Source organism: Sander vitreus, chromosome 24, assembly GCF_031162955.1.
Source record: "Sander vitreus isolate 19-12246 chromosome 24, sanVit1, whole genome shotgun sequence".
Lineage (NCBI taxonomy): Eukaryota > Metazoa > Chordata > Actinopteri > Perciformes > Percidae > Sander > Sander vitreus.
In genome coordinates this window covers 11,555,508-11,570,442 of record NC_135878.1, presented here as the reverse complement: position 1 = coordinate 11,570,442, position 14,935 = coordinate 11,555,508, and the positions used below count along the sequence as shown (strand labels likewise).

The 14,935-nt window shown below is 43.1% G+C and overlaps 1 protein-coding gene across 1 annotated transcript in view; it reads right to left on the bottom strand.

The window, feature by feature from the left end:
- Positions 1-14,935, bottom strand: part of hecw2b (HECT, C2 and WW domain containing E3 ubiquitin protein ligase 2b) — a 146,959-nt gene that overhangs the window by 73,597 nt on the left and 58,427 nt on the right. Inside the window, exons 3-6 of the mRNA XM_078243453.1 lie at positions 9,033-9,140; positions 8,729-8,823; positions 8,455-8,530; positions 8,199-8,368 (exon numbers count right to left, since the gene is read on the bottom strand). Of these exons, the coding sequence (XP_078099579.1) occupies positions 8,199-8,368; positions 8,455-8,530; positions 8,729-8,823; positions 9,033-9,140 (449 nt within the window). The remainder of the gene's footprint in view (positions 1-8,198; positions 8,369-8,454; positions 8,531-8,728; positions 8,824-9,032; positions 9,141-14,935) is intronic.

Here is a 14,935-nt window from a genome sequence, read left to right as displayed (position 1 = left end):
TCAAGGGCTGGTAACCCACGAACACTGTGATGGACACCGATGGTCAGGGAAGCCGTCTGACTGAAGGAGTCTTTCCGGGATATGTTATCCCAGAGGACTCCGGAGGCAGTTGCAGGGTACCGAAGGGCTGCAGCCTCTGCTGTGAAAGAGGCAAAGCAGCGGATGTGGAAGAAGTTCGGAGAAGACATGGAGAAGGACTTTCGCTCGGCACCAAGGTGCTTCTGGAAAACCATTCGCCACCTCAGGAGGGGGAAGCGGGGAACCATCCAAGCTGTGTACAGTAAGGATGGGACGCTGTTCACTTCAGCTTTATCTCCTCAACTGAGGAGGTAATAGGGCGGTGGAAGGAGCACTTTGAGGAACTCCTAAATTCAACTAATACGTTGTTAGAGGCAGAGCTGGAGAATGAGGGGGGATTGTCGTCATTTTCCCAGGTGGAAGTCACTGAGGTAGTCAAACAACTCCATAGTGGCAAAGCCCCGGGGATTGATGAGATCCGTCCAGAAATGCTGAAAGCTCTGGGTGTGGAGGGGCTGTCTTGGATGACACGCCTCTTCAACATTGCGTGGAAATCTGGGACAGTGGCAAAGGAGTGGCGGGCTGGGGTGGTGTTTCCCCTGTTCAAAAAGGGGGACCAGAGGGTGTTTTTACAGGGGTATCACACTTCTCAGCCTCCATGGTAAAGTCTACTCCAAGGTGCTGGAAAGGAGGGTTTGGCCAATAGTCGAACAATGCGGATTCCATCCTGGTCGTGGAACAACGGACCAGATCTTCACTCTCACAAGGATCCTGGAGGGAGCCTGGGAGTATGCCCATCTAGTCTACATGTGTTTTGTGGATCTGGAAAAGGCGTATGACCGGGTCCCCCGGGAGATACTGTGGGAGGTGCTGCGGGAGTATGGGGTGAGGGAGTCCCTTCTCAGGGCCATCCAATCCAATCTCTGTATGACCAAAGCGAGCGCTGCGTCCGGGTTCTCGGCAGTAAGTCGGACTCGTTTCAGGTGAGAGTTGGCCTCCGCCATCATTATCACCAATCCTGTTTGTAATATTTATGGACAGGATATCGATGCGTAGTCGGGGTGGGGAGGGGTTGCAGTTCAGTGGGCTGGGGATCTCATTGCTGCTCTTTGCAGATGATGTGGTCCTGATGCTATCATCGGCCTGTGACCTTCAGCACTCTCTGGATCAGTTCGCAGCCGAGTGTGAAGCGGCTGGGATGAGGATCAGCACCTCTAAATATGAGGCCATGGTTCTCAGCAGGAAACCGATGGAGTGCCTACTCCAGGTAGGGAATGAGTCCTTACCCCAAGTGAAGGAGTTCAAATATCTTGGGGTCTTGTTCGCAAGTGAGGGGACAATGGAGCGGGAGATTGGTCGCAGAATTGGCGCAGCGGGGGGCGGTATTACATTCAATTTATCGCACTGTTGTGACGAAAAGAGAGCTGAGCCAGAAGACAAAGGTCTCAATCTACCGGTTCCTACCCTCACCTATGGTCATGAAGGCTGGGTCATGACCAAAAGAACGAGATCCAGGGTACAAGCAGCTGAAATGGGTTTCCTCAGGAGGGTGGCTGGCATCTCCCTTAGAGATAGGGTGAGAAGCTCAGTCATCCGTGAGGAGCTCGGAGTAGAGCTGCTGCTCCTTTGCGTCAAAAGGAGCCAGTTGAGGTGGTTTGGGTATCTGGTAAGGATGCCCCCTGGGAGCCTCCCTAGGGAGGTGTTCCAGGCATGCCCAGCTGGGAGGAGGCCTCGGGGAAGACACAGGACTAGGTGGAGGGATTATATTGCCAACCTGGCCTGGGAACGCCTGGTTAATGTGGCTCGGGAAAGGGAAGTTTGGGGTCCCCTGCTGGAGCTGCTCCCCCCACGACCCGACCCCGAAAAAGCGGATGAAGATTGATGGATGGATTTTTTTCAATGGTAAATTGGATTTTAATTCCCAGCTCCATTATGCCATTTGGCTTCCAGCTGAAAGGGGCAGAACCCAGATGTGACTAAAAAGTTAGGTGGTTAAGTGGCTTTTGCTTTAATTCACTTTGTAGCAAGAAAATTGGCCAAAAGTGTGGGATGGAATGGCTTGGATTTGTAAGTGTTAATAAAATGTCATCAGCGAACGGGCTGGCCTTATATTCATAGTCATCAATACTAATATACATCCACATTTATAACAAAGTCATGTAACACTGCCACAACCAGAATATTGGATTAAAAAGACATACAGACATTTAATAGCATTTAATGGCACTATTGCAGTGCCAGTTCAAAACTCGCTGTTTGGAATGGGCTGATTGCTTGGCCTCCTGTATTGCTGCTTATAGCTTTTTCAAGAACCATTGTACTATTGTAAATAACTTACAGATCGACCCCCAAAGCACTAAATATGCAACTGTATCCCACTGCCTTACTGTGTACTTGTAATTCAGAGGAAAACATTGTACTACTACATTTACCTGACAGAGAACGTTGCAGGTTCAGATTCTACTCACAAAATATCACAAATAAAATACGATGCACTCTTGTTTCTTAAACTATCAAGCATGCTGAAAATGCCTCTCTTTTTACTTAACATTTGCAGCAGAACTTGTACTCTGCAGTCACAGGCGGTTTTACCATACGGCTAATGAATGTGTGTTGTTCTATAATTAGTTTTTTATAAAACTCAACCCACATGTTGTAGCACGGTTTGGCGGTGTCTCGTGTAGAGATTCAACGTGTCCCCTAAATGGCTGGAGAAATGTGCACATCCACTGGTAACATAACAACGTGCTGGAGAGCCCCAACGGGAACACACGGCCGGTGAAGCGCTGCGAAGCGTAGATTTGTGCCCGATCGCGGGCCTGGCTGCGAGTATGTGTCACTCTGTCTGTCCGTCCGTCAGTCTCTCTCTGTGTGTCTGATCACCTGTCTTGCTCTAGACACAGCTGATAAGTCAAGAAAGCCAAAATCACCATAAACCTGGGTGTTTTATTTTGAAATGTGTTTTATTATGTAAAGTATCCGGCGGCGCTGTGGCCTTCCCTCAAGCCTACCTGGCTTGAAACATTCGCTCACAGCTTGCAGAGACGCCGTACTGTTCGCTGCAGCACACGCCGCCGGCGACAACAAAACAAAGAGCCTGGGCATTTATCTAACATGTGTTTGTGTTGCCTATTTCATCATGTGCACGGTAGACAACAATCAGTTTTAGACGGATGATCAGTTTTTGGTAGTGGTGTAACCGACCATAGTTGATCTGTGGTCCGTAAGGATCAACACTCACGGTTCAGATCAATTGCAAAGTTTAACCATAATAATAGTGTGTGTAAAATACATTTTTATAGTCGCTGTTACTTAAAGTAAGCTGATACATTTCTATGAAGGGTTGTCGTGAAAAGATACAGGCAACAAAATATTCTCGTCACGTGAACAGCGCATGTTAAAATCCGGTGCTTATATGGCACCGGTGCCTTAATGAGCGGTATCTACTGGACAGAATAGCAACTCAGATTTCGTAGCCTCATTTCGGTGCCAGTAAGCTAAATGTCTGCGCTGCTCTCTTATACTCCAAAACCGACGTTACAGGCAACAGAAGCATCGCTGCATGTCACATGGATAATGTTAGCCTACCGTTAGCTAGTAGCTGGATTAAACACGGTTTAAAATGCTGACAGCTAAACTGTAAACAGTGTAAAGTGTGTCTGTATTTCACTGTAGAGGATTCCAACACCAGGATGTACAACAGTCTGCCGCTAAAGCTAAAAGACACAAAAAAGTCACACTAAAAGTCCCTGCTGTTGTCAACCTCGTGGTGCATTCAAAGTTATTGTAAAATACCTTTTCTCATCTGTTTTGTCATTTAACCACAATTTACTGGTGAAAGAAGTAATTATTGTTGAAAGTTAATTTCATTACAATTTTAATTAATCATTTAAATTCCCCTTTTTTTGTGCTGATCCAAAAATTGATCCGATCCATGACTTAATACCGTGATCTGATCCGAACCGTGAGTTTTGTGATCCGTTACACCCCTAGTTTTTGGCATGACACTGGTAGCCGGTGAACTGCAATCAATTAGCCTTGTAGCGATGTAGCAACTCCTCGCCCCAGCTGCTGTTCTGCGCATGTGTGGGGACACACAGAGATTTCCCGATATATAGATAGATGAAAACGAAGCCTTTAGACAAGTGTTGTAAAGGTTTGGGTGGCTCAGTTCGGTTTCAGTTTGGCTATGAATAAATGCTGCAGCTTTTCAAGACCAATATTTGTGGCTGTGTATTCATAATGGCATGGGGTGCAACCTAGGTCTGGTCTGTTTAACAAAGTAACATTATTACTGGGACCACTATGGATGAACATTTAATATACAGGTTTCAGCCTAGTTAATCAGCCTAGTTAATCTTGACATATCCCACTTTTTTTTTTTTTTTAAGATTATGTTCGGGCATTTTAGGCCTTTTTTACAAAGGACAGCTGAAGATGTGAAAGGCAAGAGAAGAGGGGAATGACATGCAGCAAAGGGCTGCAGGTTGGAACTGAATCTGTGGCTAGGACTGAGCCTTTGTGCATGGGGCTCACGCTCAACCAGGTGAGCTATCCAACGCCCCAGACATATCATTTACATATACATTTCAATGTATTGCAGATAAAGAATCTTGCATATTTATTTCTTGCAGCAATTAAGAAAGTAGCTTAGGCTGTGACAAGGAAATCATATCTGATGTGTTTACATAATTTAAGGTGTTTACGCCAAACACACAAAATATGCCAAATAAATTATATTGTTGAGATGTCTAAGTTTAAATCTGATCCAAATCTTACCCTATCATTATCCCATTTCGACAGAATTTTTTTCCGTGACTCTCCAGCCAAGTCAATCATGGCTTCCCAGTTGTGTTGAGGAGCTGAGTTTTTTTTTTGTGAAGTTTATTTTTGGCCAGTTTCTATACAAGGCATGTAGAATAACGTGATTTTGATGAAATATCACTATTTTAAGCTACGATTTGGTTACTTTTCCTGACAGAAGTGTTTGTCACACATAATCCATTCCTGATCATGTCCTCCATCAGAGTAAAAGGTTTGTTGTATACTGAGTTGTGTCAGCTAGTAATGTAGACAATGTAGGTTAGTATGGAGGAAGAAATTGATTACCTATAGACCCCCTTATCATTCTGACATTTTGAGGTGAGAGGTAAAGGGACTCCTTTGAAAATGGCCTAAGTTTGGAACGTTATTTAGGCCCCTTATCGACAAGCTAGCATGACATGGTTGGTATCAATGGATTCCTTAGATTGTCCAGTTTTACTCGCTTTACAACTGAGCCTGCTAAAAGAAAGTAGTGTCAGAAGGTATTGCCAACGCTAAATAACATTTCAGACTGCCAAATCCATACAAAGACCAGGCAAACCCCATTTTTCTTGAAGGGTAATTTCGTTTTTTTCAACCTGGACCCCATGAATTTGTGTCTAATAGACTGATGTGACCAAAAATCTTTGAAATTGGTCCATTATTGAGCAAGATCACAATGAAGGGCCAGAGCGAACCAAGCTGCAATGTAACCTAATGGGGCAATTGGCACCCTTGATTTTTGTCCACTAGAAGTGTTTTTTTTTTTTTGTCTTTGCACTGACAAGCTAAGATTGTCATAAAAAGTGCCTGACAACATTATCGATCTCACGAGGTCACTTCTTGGTCGAAGACAGCGTTGTGAAAAGGCATTCCGGGAGTCTGTTGTTTCGGAGTAGGCTACAGAAGTTATAGGCTCCTGTTGTCTAAAAGATTTTCAGTGCTGTTGTCTTCAAATGGCTGAATGACCACGAAGGAGTGGCCAAAGTGGTCAAAACTCTACAACCTTGTAGTTCACACCTCACAGCTTAACGGCCCCTGAACACAGCAGTCGGGGCTTATAAAACCTTCGGTCTCACCTTTTTTCATCGTCTTCCGTTGCAACCCCGTTGCTACAGGGAGCGCGCGAGCTCTTGTGCAAAATTACTTCCACTTCTGGACAAAGTGGATTTATTTCTAGGTGTTCTGAAGAACACTACTGGATCCTGGAAACACATGTCGTGTTTCAACGCTGCAGAGAGAACAACACGTTCTCTAGAAGAAAATCGGACACGGACACCATTGTTTCTTCAAATTCGACGCTGGCTTGTTTCCCGCTGTCCCAGGGACCAGCAAGTTTCTCCGTGCCGCTGATGAGCGACACAGACCTGTTCTGTTTTTTCTGTGCAAATCTATGGACCGAAACAAACGGACTGAACTCACAGTAAGAAGGCTTAAGGTTTTCTGGGCAGAGGAATCGTGCGTTTTATTAATGTGTAGAGGCATAATGTTGCCATTGTTTACCATTAATGTGATCGATTGATAAGCGCTACTGTTACGCGTGTGATTTATTAATCTATGATGGTGACCGCTGGGTCAAATCTATTTCTGTGAATGTACTCTGATCACGGTGCATTGTTGATATGTTGTGTTGAATATTGCAGCTAGCTTGTTAAAACTGTAATTGCTACCTGCTAACTCCCCTTTGACTGATTTTTAGGTATTGTACTGAGTGAGATAATCAGGTTTTTCAAAGTGTCTTTCTCTTCCTAAGGTGCTTTCTTTCCTCTTTTACTAACACACACACACACACACACACACACACGTACGGACATACACACGCCCAAGTGAACAGCTGGCCAACAGCGAGTCACATACGTTGAATAGCTACACAGCTAGCACATAGCGAAGTAGTTTAGTGTGTGGGTCTGCAACTCTGCTTCTTGGAGAATCTTTTTTTTTGTCAGCAACCAGTTAGGTGGAGAGCTAACGGGGCCAGCTTAGTCACGTGGCCTTGCAACGCAGCCCACTACCGCCCTCTTGAGGTTAAATAGCTTTTGTGCAGCTAACACAGCCTATCTTCAAAGAGCTAACGGCTAATCTGGGCGTGACCAAGCAACCCCCGGGTTTCGTCATCCCCCTTCTCACTCACTCACTCACTCACTCACACTCAGACTCAGAGAGCGTCTCATCACATGCTGGTTTGTTTGTGCTTTGTTTTTTTGTACTTTAAAAAAAGGGTATATTGGTTTTAGTTGATCAAAGGATTATTGATTGGCCATTGATGATTTTGAAGTTAATAAATTCTACTATACTTTAATTAGCAGTTGTCTGTGATTATTTGTGTACTTATTGTAATAATTGCTGGTTGAACACAGGTCAGTGCTCGGATTCATCCTTCCCTTTGTTCCTTTAGAAAATAGCAGATAAATTAATCAAATTAATTAAGATCCGTATTTTAAAGGAATACCACCTAATGAGACTATTTCACAGTTCGGTTATTGGCCCCTGAAATTACAGGGTGGTGCCCCGTTTTGATTGTTTGTTGATTTGATAAAATTATTAAAAACCATATTCATAACTTTATTAATATTGATAAAACATCTTTGATAATTTGCCAATAATTGGATCTGTACACCTACAAATACCCAACACCATCCATTTATAATGACCTTATCCACATTGTCAAAATCATTTAAATATTGAGCCAGGGCACTGACAACATTTTAGATAACAGGAGCCTATAATATCTGTGGACTACTCCAAAACAACAGACTCCCGGAATGCCTTTTTCATTCCACACCGCTGTCTCGGACAAGAAGTCACCTTGTGAGATCGATGTTGTTGTCAGACACTTTAAATAACAATCTGAGCCTGTCAGTGGCAAAAATGATCACTTTTAACAGACAAAATCGATGGTGCCAATTGCCCCATTAGGTCACAATGCAGCTTGGTTTGCGCCGACCCTTCATTGTGATCTCACAAATGCATGGGGAAATGGGGTCCAGGTTGAAAAAGCCCGAAATTACCCTTTAACATGCCCCCTTAAGTTAACACTGCTTCAATAGCTAAATGTTACAGGGCTGACTTTAATGTTAGCTAGCCCCGCTGTTCATTAATTTGCAGAGCGCTTGGGCATCCCTGCAGGTTACAAATTGTGTGTAACAGAATGGCGTGGTTAAACAGTCTAAAAGGATCCACACAAATCGGTTGAGATTCACAAATATATTTCCATTTTTTTTTCCACAGTTGATGTACACATCATGATTTACTGCATGGGTGATAAATTAGAGGCACAGACACGGATACACATTCACCATTAACACTTATTTCATTTCTTTTGGATGTCATGGTGTGTGCATTTCCATAGGTGTGTGTGTGTGTGTGTTTATGCTGACCTCCCCGTGCCACACAGGGTTGGTGGTGTTGGCTATGATGGAGGAGCGTCTCTCCTGGCCATGGTGAGTGAACTTGTGGAGGCCGCTCCTCTTTCCTGGCTGAATGGACATCTTCAGGTAGGGGTCCGGGTTGAAGAACATTCCCTTCTTCAGACCCACCGCCCGAATGTCTGAAGTGGGAACACACATTCATAAGCATGTTTATTTTTTACTGGACCACAACTACACCATAATTCCACTGAATCAGTCCTCCCACCTGATAGGGTGAAGCTGACTAGTTTTCGGCAGTGCTCAGTCCCTGATTGGTCCTCCACTTGGCCTTCACTACCCACCTGATGAGAAAACAACCAATAGGAGAGCAGTATGAGTGGGAGATAAGTCAAATAAAAAGATCGGAGGGAAAAATAGAAAGAAAGGCCTGAATAAAGGAGTAGAAACAGAAAATAAGAGATGATGGTGAAAGATTGGAGGTGGAGGAATGACTGTAGGGATCTGAGGGGGATGTAGATGGGACACACACACTGACATACCGGTACTCCAGGGTTCTTGACAGTGATGCAAGGTGTTGTTGCTCTTAATGCTCCACTTACACCATGATAGTATTTAAAGCAGATCTTAGTCTCTGCTGTGGAGAGAGAACACATACACAAATAATGACATATCTATGACATCATCAGGTTTTTTTCTCTGACTTGACGTCAGAGAAAAAAAACACTGAAGACACTATACAACTTATGTGTAAACTGATCTTCAGCTATAAAATCGGTGGAATTCCCCTTTTAGCAACACATAACTGTAACTAAGACAAACACAGTGCCCATGGTCTTGACTCACACTCCATGAAGTAGGGTCCTTGCTCCAGTCTCCACACGATCTGTCCTCTCTGGGTGCCATTCACTCCACGATTCTTGGAGTCCCATACATTGGCCACACATGTCTCATCTGTGAAACACACATTTACATTCACAAGACGTTCATTTGTGTTGCTCTGTCTTTTGTTTCAATTACACACTTGGCTTTACACAGATGCTTTTGTTAATTAGGTAACAGTTGTAAGACATTTAGTAAGGACAAACAGCTATTGCTCGACTCACTTAACAAGGCAGCAGCATGTACGACACCTCAGCAATGACAGATTTATGTGAACAGAGTACAAAGAGTTGGCAGTTACATATTTCCGAATTCACTAAAGTCAAGAGTGGGAGAACACATAAAAGACAAAAGCACAAGAGTAAAAGTAGATTGAAGTTCTTGTCTGTACTACAACCCAACCTTTATCGCTTCATATTGTTGTTCTCCTGCCCCAGGAGCAATTCTAGGATCCGACCTTTAGGGGTGCTCAGCCCCTAATGAGAATGTTACACGGATACAGTGCCTTGCAAATTTGTTAATCCCCCTGCTAAATCAGTAATTTCATTAGCTGATAATCTCTGAGCTAGCTACTGAACAAAAACGTCAGCTACACTGTAAGAAAAGTCCGTAAATATACAGTACAATGTACCGTGTTAATGTGAAGGAATTTTCCGTAATATTTTTTTACAGGAGTTTTAACCGTATTTTTTAAGGACGCATTGCATTGTAGGAGCATGAAGCACCGTTACGTGCTAATGTCTGAATGAAGAAGCGGTCATCAATGGACGTTTACCTTTCAAGTTTCATCTTCGGAGTTTGGGAAACCTTTATTGCACTTCTGTGGTACAAATTATATTTTCTTTAACTAAAATAATATAGTATATATAGTTCTGTATAGTTTTAATTAGAAAGAGTTGTCCAGTCTGTTTTAACCTGTCGTTAACATTACCGTTAACATTACCGGATAAGCACAATGCGCACAATGGTTAGTAGCTAACCAGCTAACTAACACCAGTTAGCGAGACAACGGGCTAAAGTTACCATAGCTCCAGCCTCAGTCGATCCACCTATTCGGTCATGATACACAAATGATAACTTAGCCGCTAGCCATCTGTTTTGGCTAGTTGGGCCGGCTAAAGATAGTTAACCGGCTAACGCCAGTTAACGAGTGCCGTCATGTTGGCTTGTAATGTCTGTGAATTTAAATGCGTCTCATTGACAGAATACCTGAAGCACTGCAGATCACACAGACATCTTATTAATGTACTTTTATCATGTGGCCATAAAGATTGTGGAAGAAGGTTTTCCTCATTCAACTGCCTTGCTGTTCACATGTCACGAACACAACCCAGACACAGGGATCAGACAAATTTGGAACCGGAGTGTGTCTGTGCAGTTGAAGTGTTTGTTAAATTTTTGCAGCAGAGAATACGCAGATGTTTAACGGCTTGTGTCTCACTTGAGTGACCACATACAAGAGGGTCTGACTGTAATTTATCTGTTCTAGGATTAACAGAAGTGTCTGTGAATAAACAGAGAATATACTGTAAATCTAAGGAATTATCCGTTTTAGGATTAACAGACGTGTCCGTGACATTAACGGATAAATTCCTGGTAATTTTCTGCCAGGACTTTATCCGTTTTTTTAATTTTTACAGTGTAACTTTTTTGACACTATTAACACTATGGAACCCACTGATGGAACTAAACCAGACACTTTATAAGTCACAGTAATAACGACCAATTTGACACAGTGTCTAACATTCAGCCATTTTATTTGCTTACGTTTCAATTTGGGTTCTAATCTGCACCATGCATAACCAAATTCTTCTCCGGGGACTACCAACGTTAAACTTCACAAGCGCACTCTTCCTCTTCCTCTGACAGATAGAGCGGGACTCAGCCAAAGGCAGGAGTCTGGCACAACCACCTCCGATTGGCCAAAACTACGTTTCTGTTAAACCTTTCCTGGACTGGGTTACAACTTACAGGTGCATAGCACTGGGCGACAGCAACACAGGATATTAAATCTGTTTCAAGCCCTTTGAACCTGTAATTGTTTGTCCTCTGTCACTTACAGACAGTAAGACGGGTGGTGATGGCGCAGTGGATATGACACATGCCTTTGGTGTGGGAGATCCGGGTTCAACAGACAACTGACATATAACAATTGTAAATCGCTTTGGATAAAAGCGTCAGCTACATGACATGTAATGTTGTGTAAAGACAAGTTTGCAACTCTAACTTGAAGCACCAAAATGTATTAAAAAGAAACATTTTTTTACTATTGTAATTTTTAGGGGGGGTGAAATGAAATTTAGGGGCTTGAGCCCCCCTAAAAAGGGTCTAAAATCGCCCATGTCCTGCTCCCAGATTCATGCATCTGTGATGACACGCATTTCTTTTTTTAATGTCTGTATGGTGTAGAAAGAAATAAGAAACACATGACATCATTGCTTTACCCCCTCTTTTTCTTTTTTTTCTGAAACAAGGTATGAAAACCAATAACATATGCTGGTAATTTGTCACCCAACCACACATGTTTTGGGATTTTTTTTGCCTGAATGAGAGAAACATAACTGGAAACTCTATTGTAATCGCAAAGATTGTTATTTTTCTGCCACTAAAAGTCTCGCTGAAGCCTACACCTTACATGGCAGGGTGGTGACATTTTCAGGTCCATAACCCTGCAGGGACATCAGGCACAACAATGACAATTCTGCCACTAGTGGCACTATAGCAAAAGAAACAGTTTTTCCAACTTAGCCTAGGCTGCACGAAACTTGGCTGTAGCATCTCCAGACGGAGCTGAAAAAAAAGTTATCAAAAGAATATTGCTCCGTTATAAAACTCACAAAAAAGCCTCTTGGAGCCATACCCTAAACCTAACAGGACATCAGCAATATTAAAATGAATGTGCAAATTATGGAAGATTTTGACCATTTGCAGGCTACTTTGACATACTCCTACAGATTTAACGCGATCAACTTCAACATTAGTCAGTACAATCCAAAGACCTTGCTAAAGCTAAATTGCGAAGCATTTGAACTTCTGTTAACGGTGGGTGCGTGGCTAGGTGTCAAATTACCATATAACGCCGCAAAACAGGTAGTTTGTAACTCCACTCTGTCCAATCTGCCCCAAATTTGTCATGCTTCATAAGAGAACAGGCCTGAGAGCATGTACAAGTCAATAATGAGTCATAGCCATAGCGCCCCCTACTGGCAAAATAAAATTACAGTCATTATACTTTGATGTCATCAGCGGTTTAACTGGATCTACCTCAAATGTGTGGAGGACGGCCTTAAGACCTTGATGATGCTTTGGTTAGAATTTTGTGAGTCTGCGTTGAAGGGCTTGGCTGTGGCAGCACAGCAAACAATGTTACGCAATGAAAGAGGAAGTTCTTGTAACTCAAATGTACATTGTCCAATCCGCCCAAAATCTTTTAAGCCGGATGACAATCCAGGCATGAAGACATCTACAGGGGTCCTGGGCTTAGTTTTGGTAAAGTGGCTCAATAGTGCCCCCTACAAAACTTCAAAAAGTAGCTCCTGCAGTGCATTACAACTATATGTATGAAATTTGGTAGGCACATGCACCATGCCCAGCCCTACAAAAAAGCCTCCTGGAGCCATACCCTAATCCCAACAGGAAGTCCACCATTTTGAATTGAACATGATTTTTTTGGGGCGTTTTGGACCATTTGCAGGCGTTGTACTTTAACAAACTCCTCTTACAGATTTAACTAGATTAACTTCAAAATTGGTCAGTTCAATGTAAAGACCTTGCCAAAGCTAAATTGTGAAGCTTTTGCACTTGCGTCCAATGGTGTGGCCGTGGCTAGGTGTCAAATTACCATATAATGCTGCAAAACAGGTAGTTGTTTGTAACTGAAGTGTACATTGTCCAATTTGCCCCACATTTTTTATGCTTAATTCATAGTTTTCAGTCACGTGACTGTCGGTGAGCCTGGAGGGCAAAACACACTGGGAATTCCATAGAGCTGCCATACAAGCCTGTACAAGTTTTTCTCTTTTACAATCCACAAGTGTTCAGATCACCTCTCAAGACAAAAAAATAAATAAAAAACTAGAACTGCAAGCAGTTATGACGGGGCCCAAGCCACCCACGCCAGCGTGCGAAAGCGAAACCCGAAGCTGGGCAGCTGGGAGGCAAACGTCGATAAATATCGAGAGGCGCGAGCCGCGATCCGCGACGTCTGCGGTACGACGCCGTTGCAAACGTACCGGTCAACAGTTCACCTCCATGCATATACAGACTACCTTTAACAATGATATACGGATAGGATTGGAGGTGAAAAGTTCAACGGACACGTTACCGCGATCAGCTTCGTGGGAAATTAAGAATCAATGCCACCGACATAACCAATCACACTATGACAGACTCTCCACTTAGCATCAACTGCAATGTTATAACTATAAATAACTGTAAATGAATGTAGCCTACTGGCAGTCTGGCACACGTGGGTGCTCAGTATTTTCATCGGCGCCTATGAATGGTGTTGATTTTGGATTGAAAAAGTGAGAGAAAAGAGTTGCATTCGTCCACTGTGAAGGTTGTAGAAACTTTGTCAGGTGGCAGGAGCACGCAAAAGTGAAAACCGAAACCTAACGGTAGGAGGCAAACATCAGTAAATATTGAGAAGTGTGAGCTGCAAGGTCTGTGGTACATTCCCATTGCAAATATGGCGTTAACATAGAGTAAAAGGGCCAAAACTTGTCTACGTTGATTATAGCGCCTCCTAATGGCCGATCTTCGCCAAATTTGTCATCGTAAGTTTCGTGTTGATTGCATGTACTGTGGCAGAGATATTGCAATTGCAAATTTCCCATTTAAATGCATTGAGTTATTGGCCAAAACAAATAAACGTTGCTTATAGCGCCCCCTAAATGCCGATCTTTGCTAAATTTGGTACAGAGCATCGTAGTGGGATGTTGAACAATGATCTCAAGTTCCTTGCTGATAACATTTAATTTGGTCGAGATATGATATGATACGTGTGTGGTAGCTAGCTAGGAAAATTTGTTTGGTCGTCAAATACGCATACTTGAACGTAGCAAAATTCCTTGAGTAACTTTTGGTCACGTCCATCTCGAGATGCTACGTACCAGGTTTCGTGCTGATCCGTCGCACGGCCTAGGACGAGTTTGAAAAAGTTGGTTTTGTGCATTGCGCGATATTGCGGAAAGAAATTTAAACAGAAATGGGCGTGGCCTATATCATGTGATTCAGCTTGATTCAAGGAACACGTGGATGTAAGGATTTTTAATGTGCGATGTGTAATGTGGGAGTTAAAGGCAAAAAAACATTATAATGCCACCTAGTGGTCCACATGTGCAATTTTTGGTAGGTGTGGTCCATGACCCATTGTATATCTACCCTGTTCCACAGGCCATGCCCACTTTGACCCCTCAGTACCCCACTCTAGGGTTGACCTCAGGAGTGGCCCTAGATGGTACCCAACACATTTTGTAAAAATTGGATGAGGGGTTCTTGAGATATAAACTGTTTGTACTTGTAGCGACCCCTTCAGAGGGTCATGGTGAACAAGAATCTAAAGTTTGGCGTTGATGGCATTTATTTTGGCCGAGATATGGCAAAGTTGGTGTTTTCATAGTTAGCTACACAAATTAGTTTGTGCGTAATATTTGCAATTTTTATCCTATCAAAATTCTTTTTATTAACTTTTTGTCCGGCCCATCTGGAGATGCTACCTGCCAAATTTCGTGCCGATCGGTCGGACGGTCTAGGAGGAGTTCGAAAAAGTAGGTTTTTCATAAATCGCGATTTTTCACGCATAAAAGTTTAGGCGGAAATGGGCGTGGCCTATATCACGTGATTCCTGAAAATGCCAACCCCCC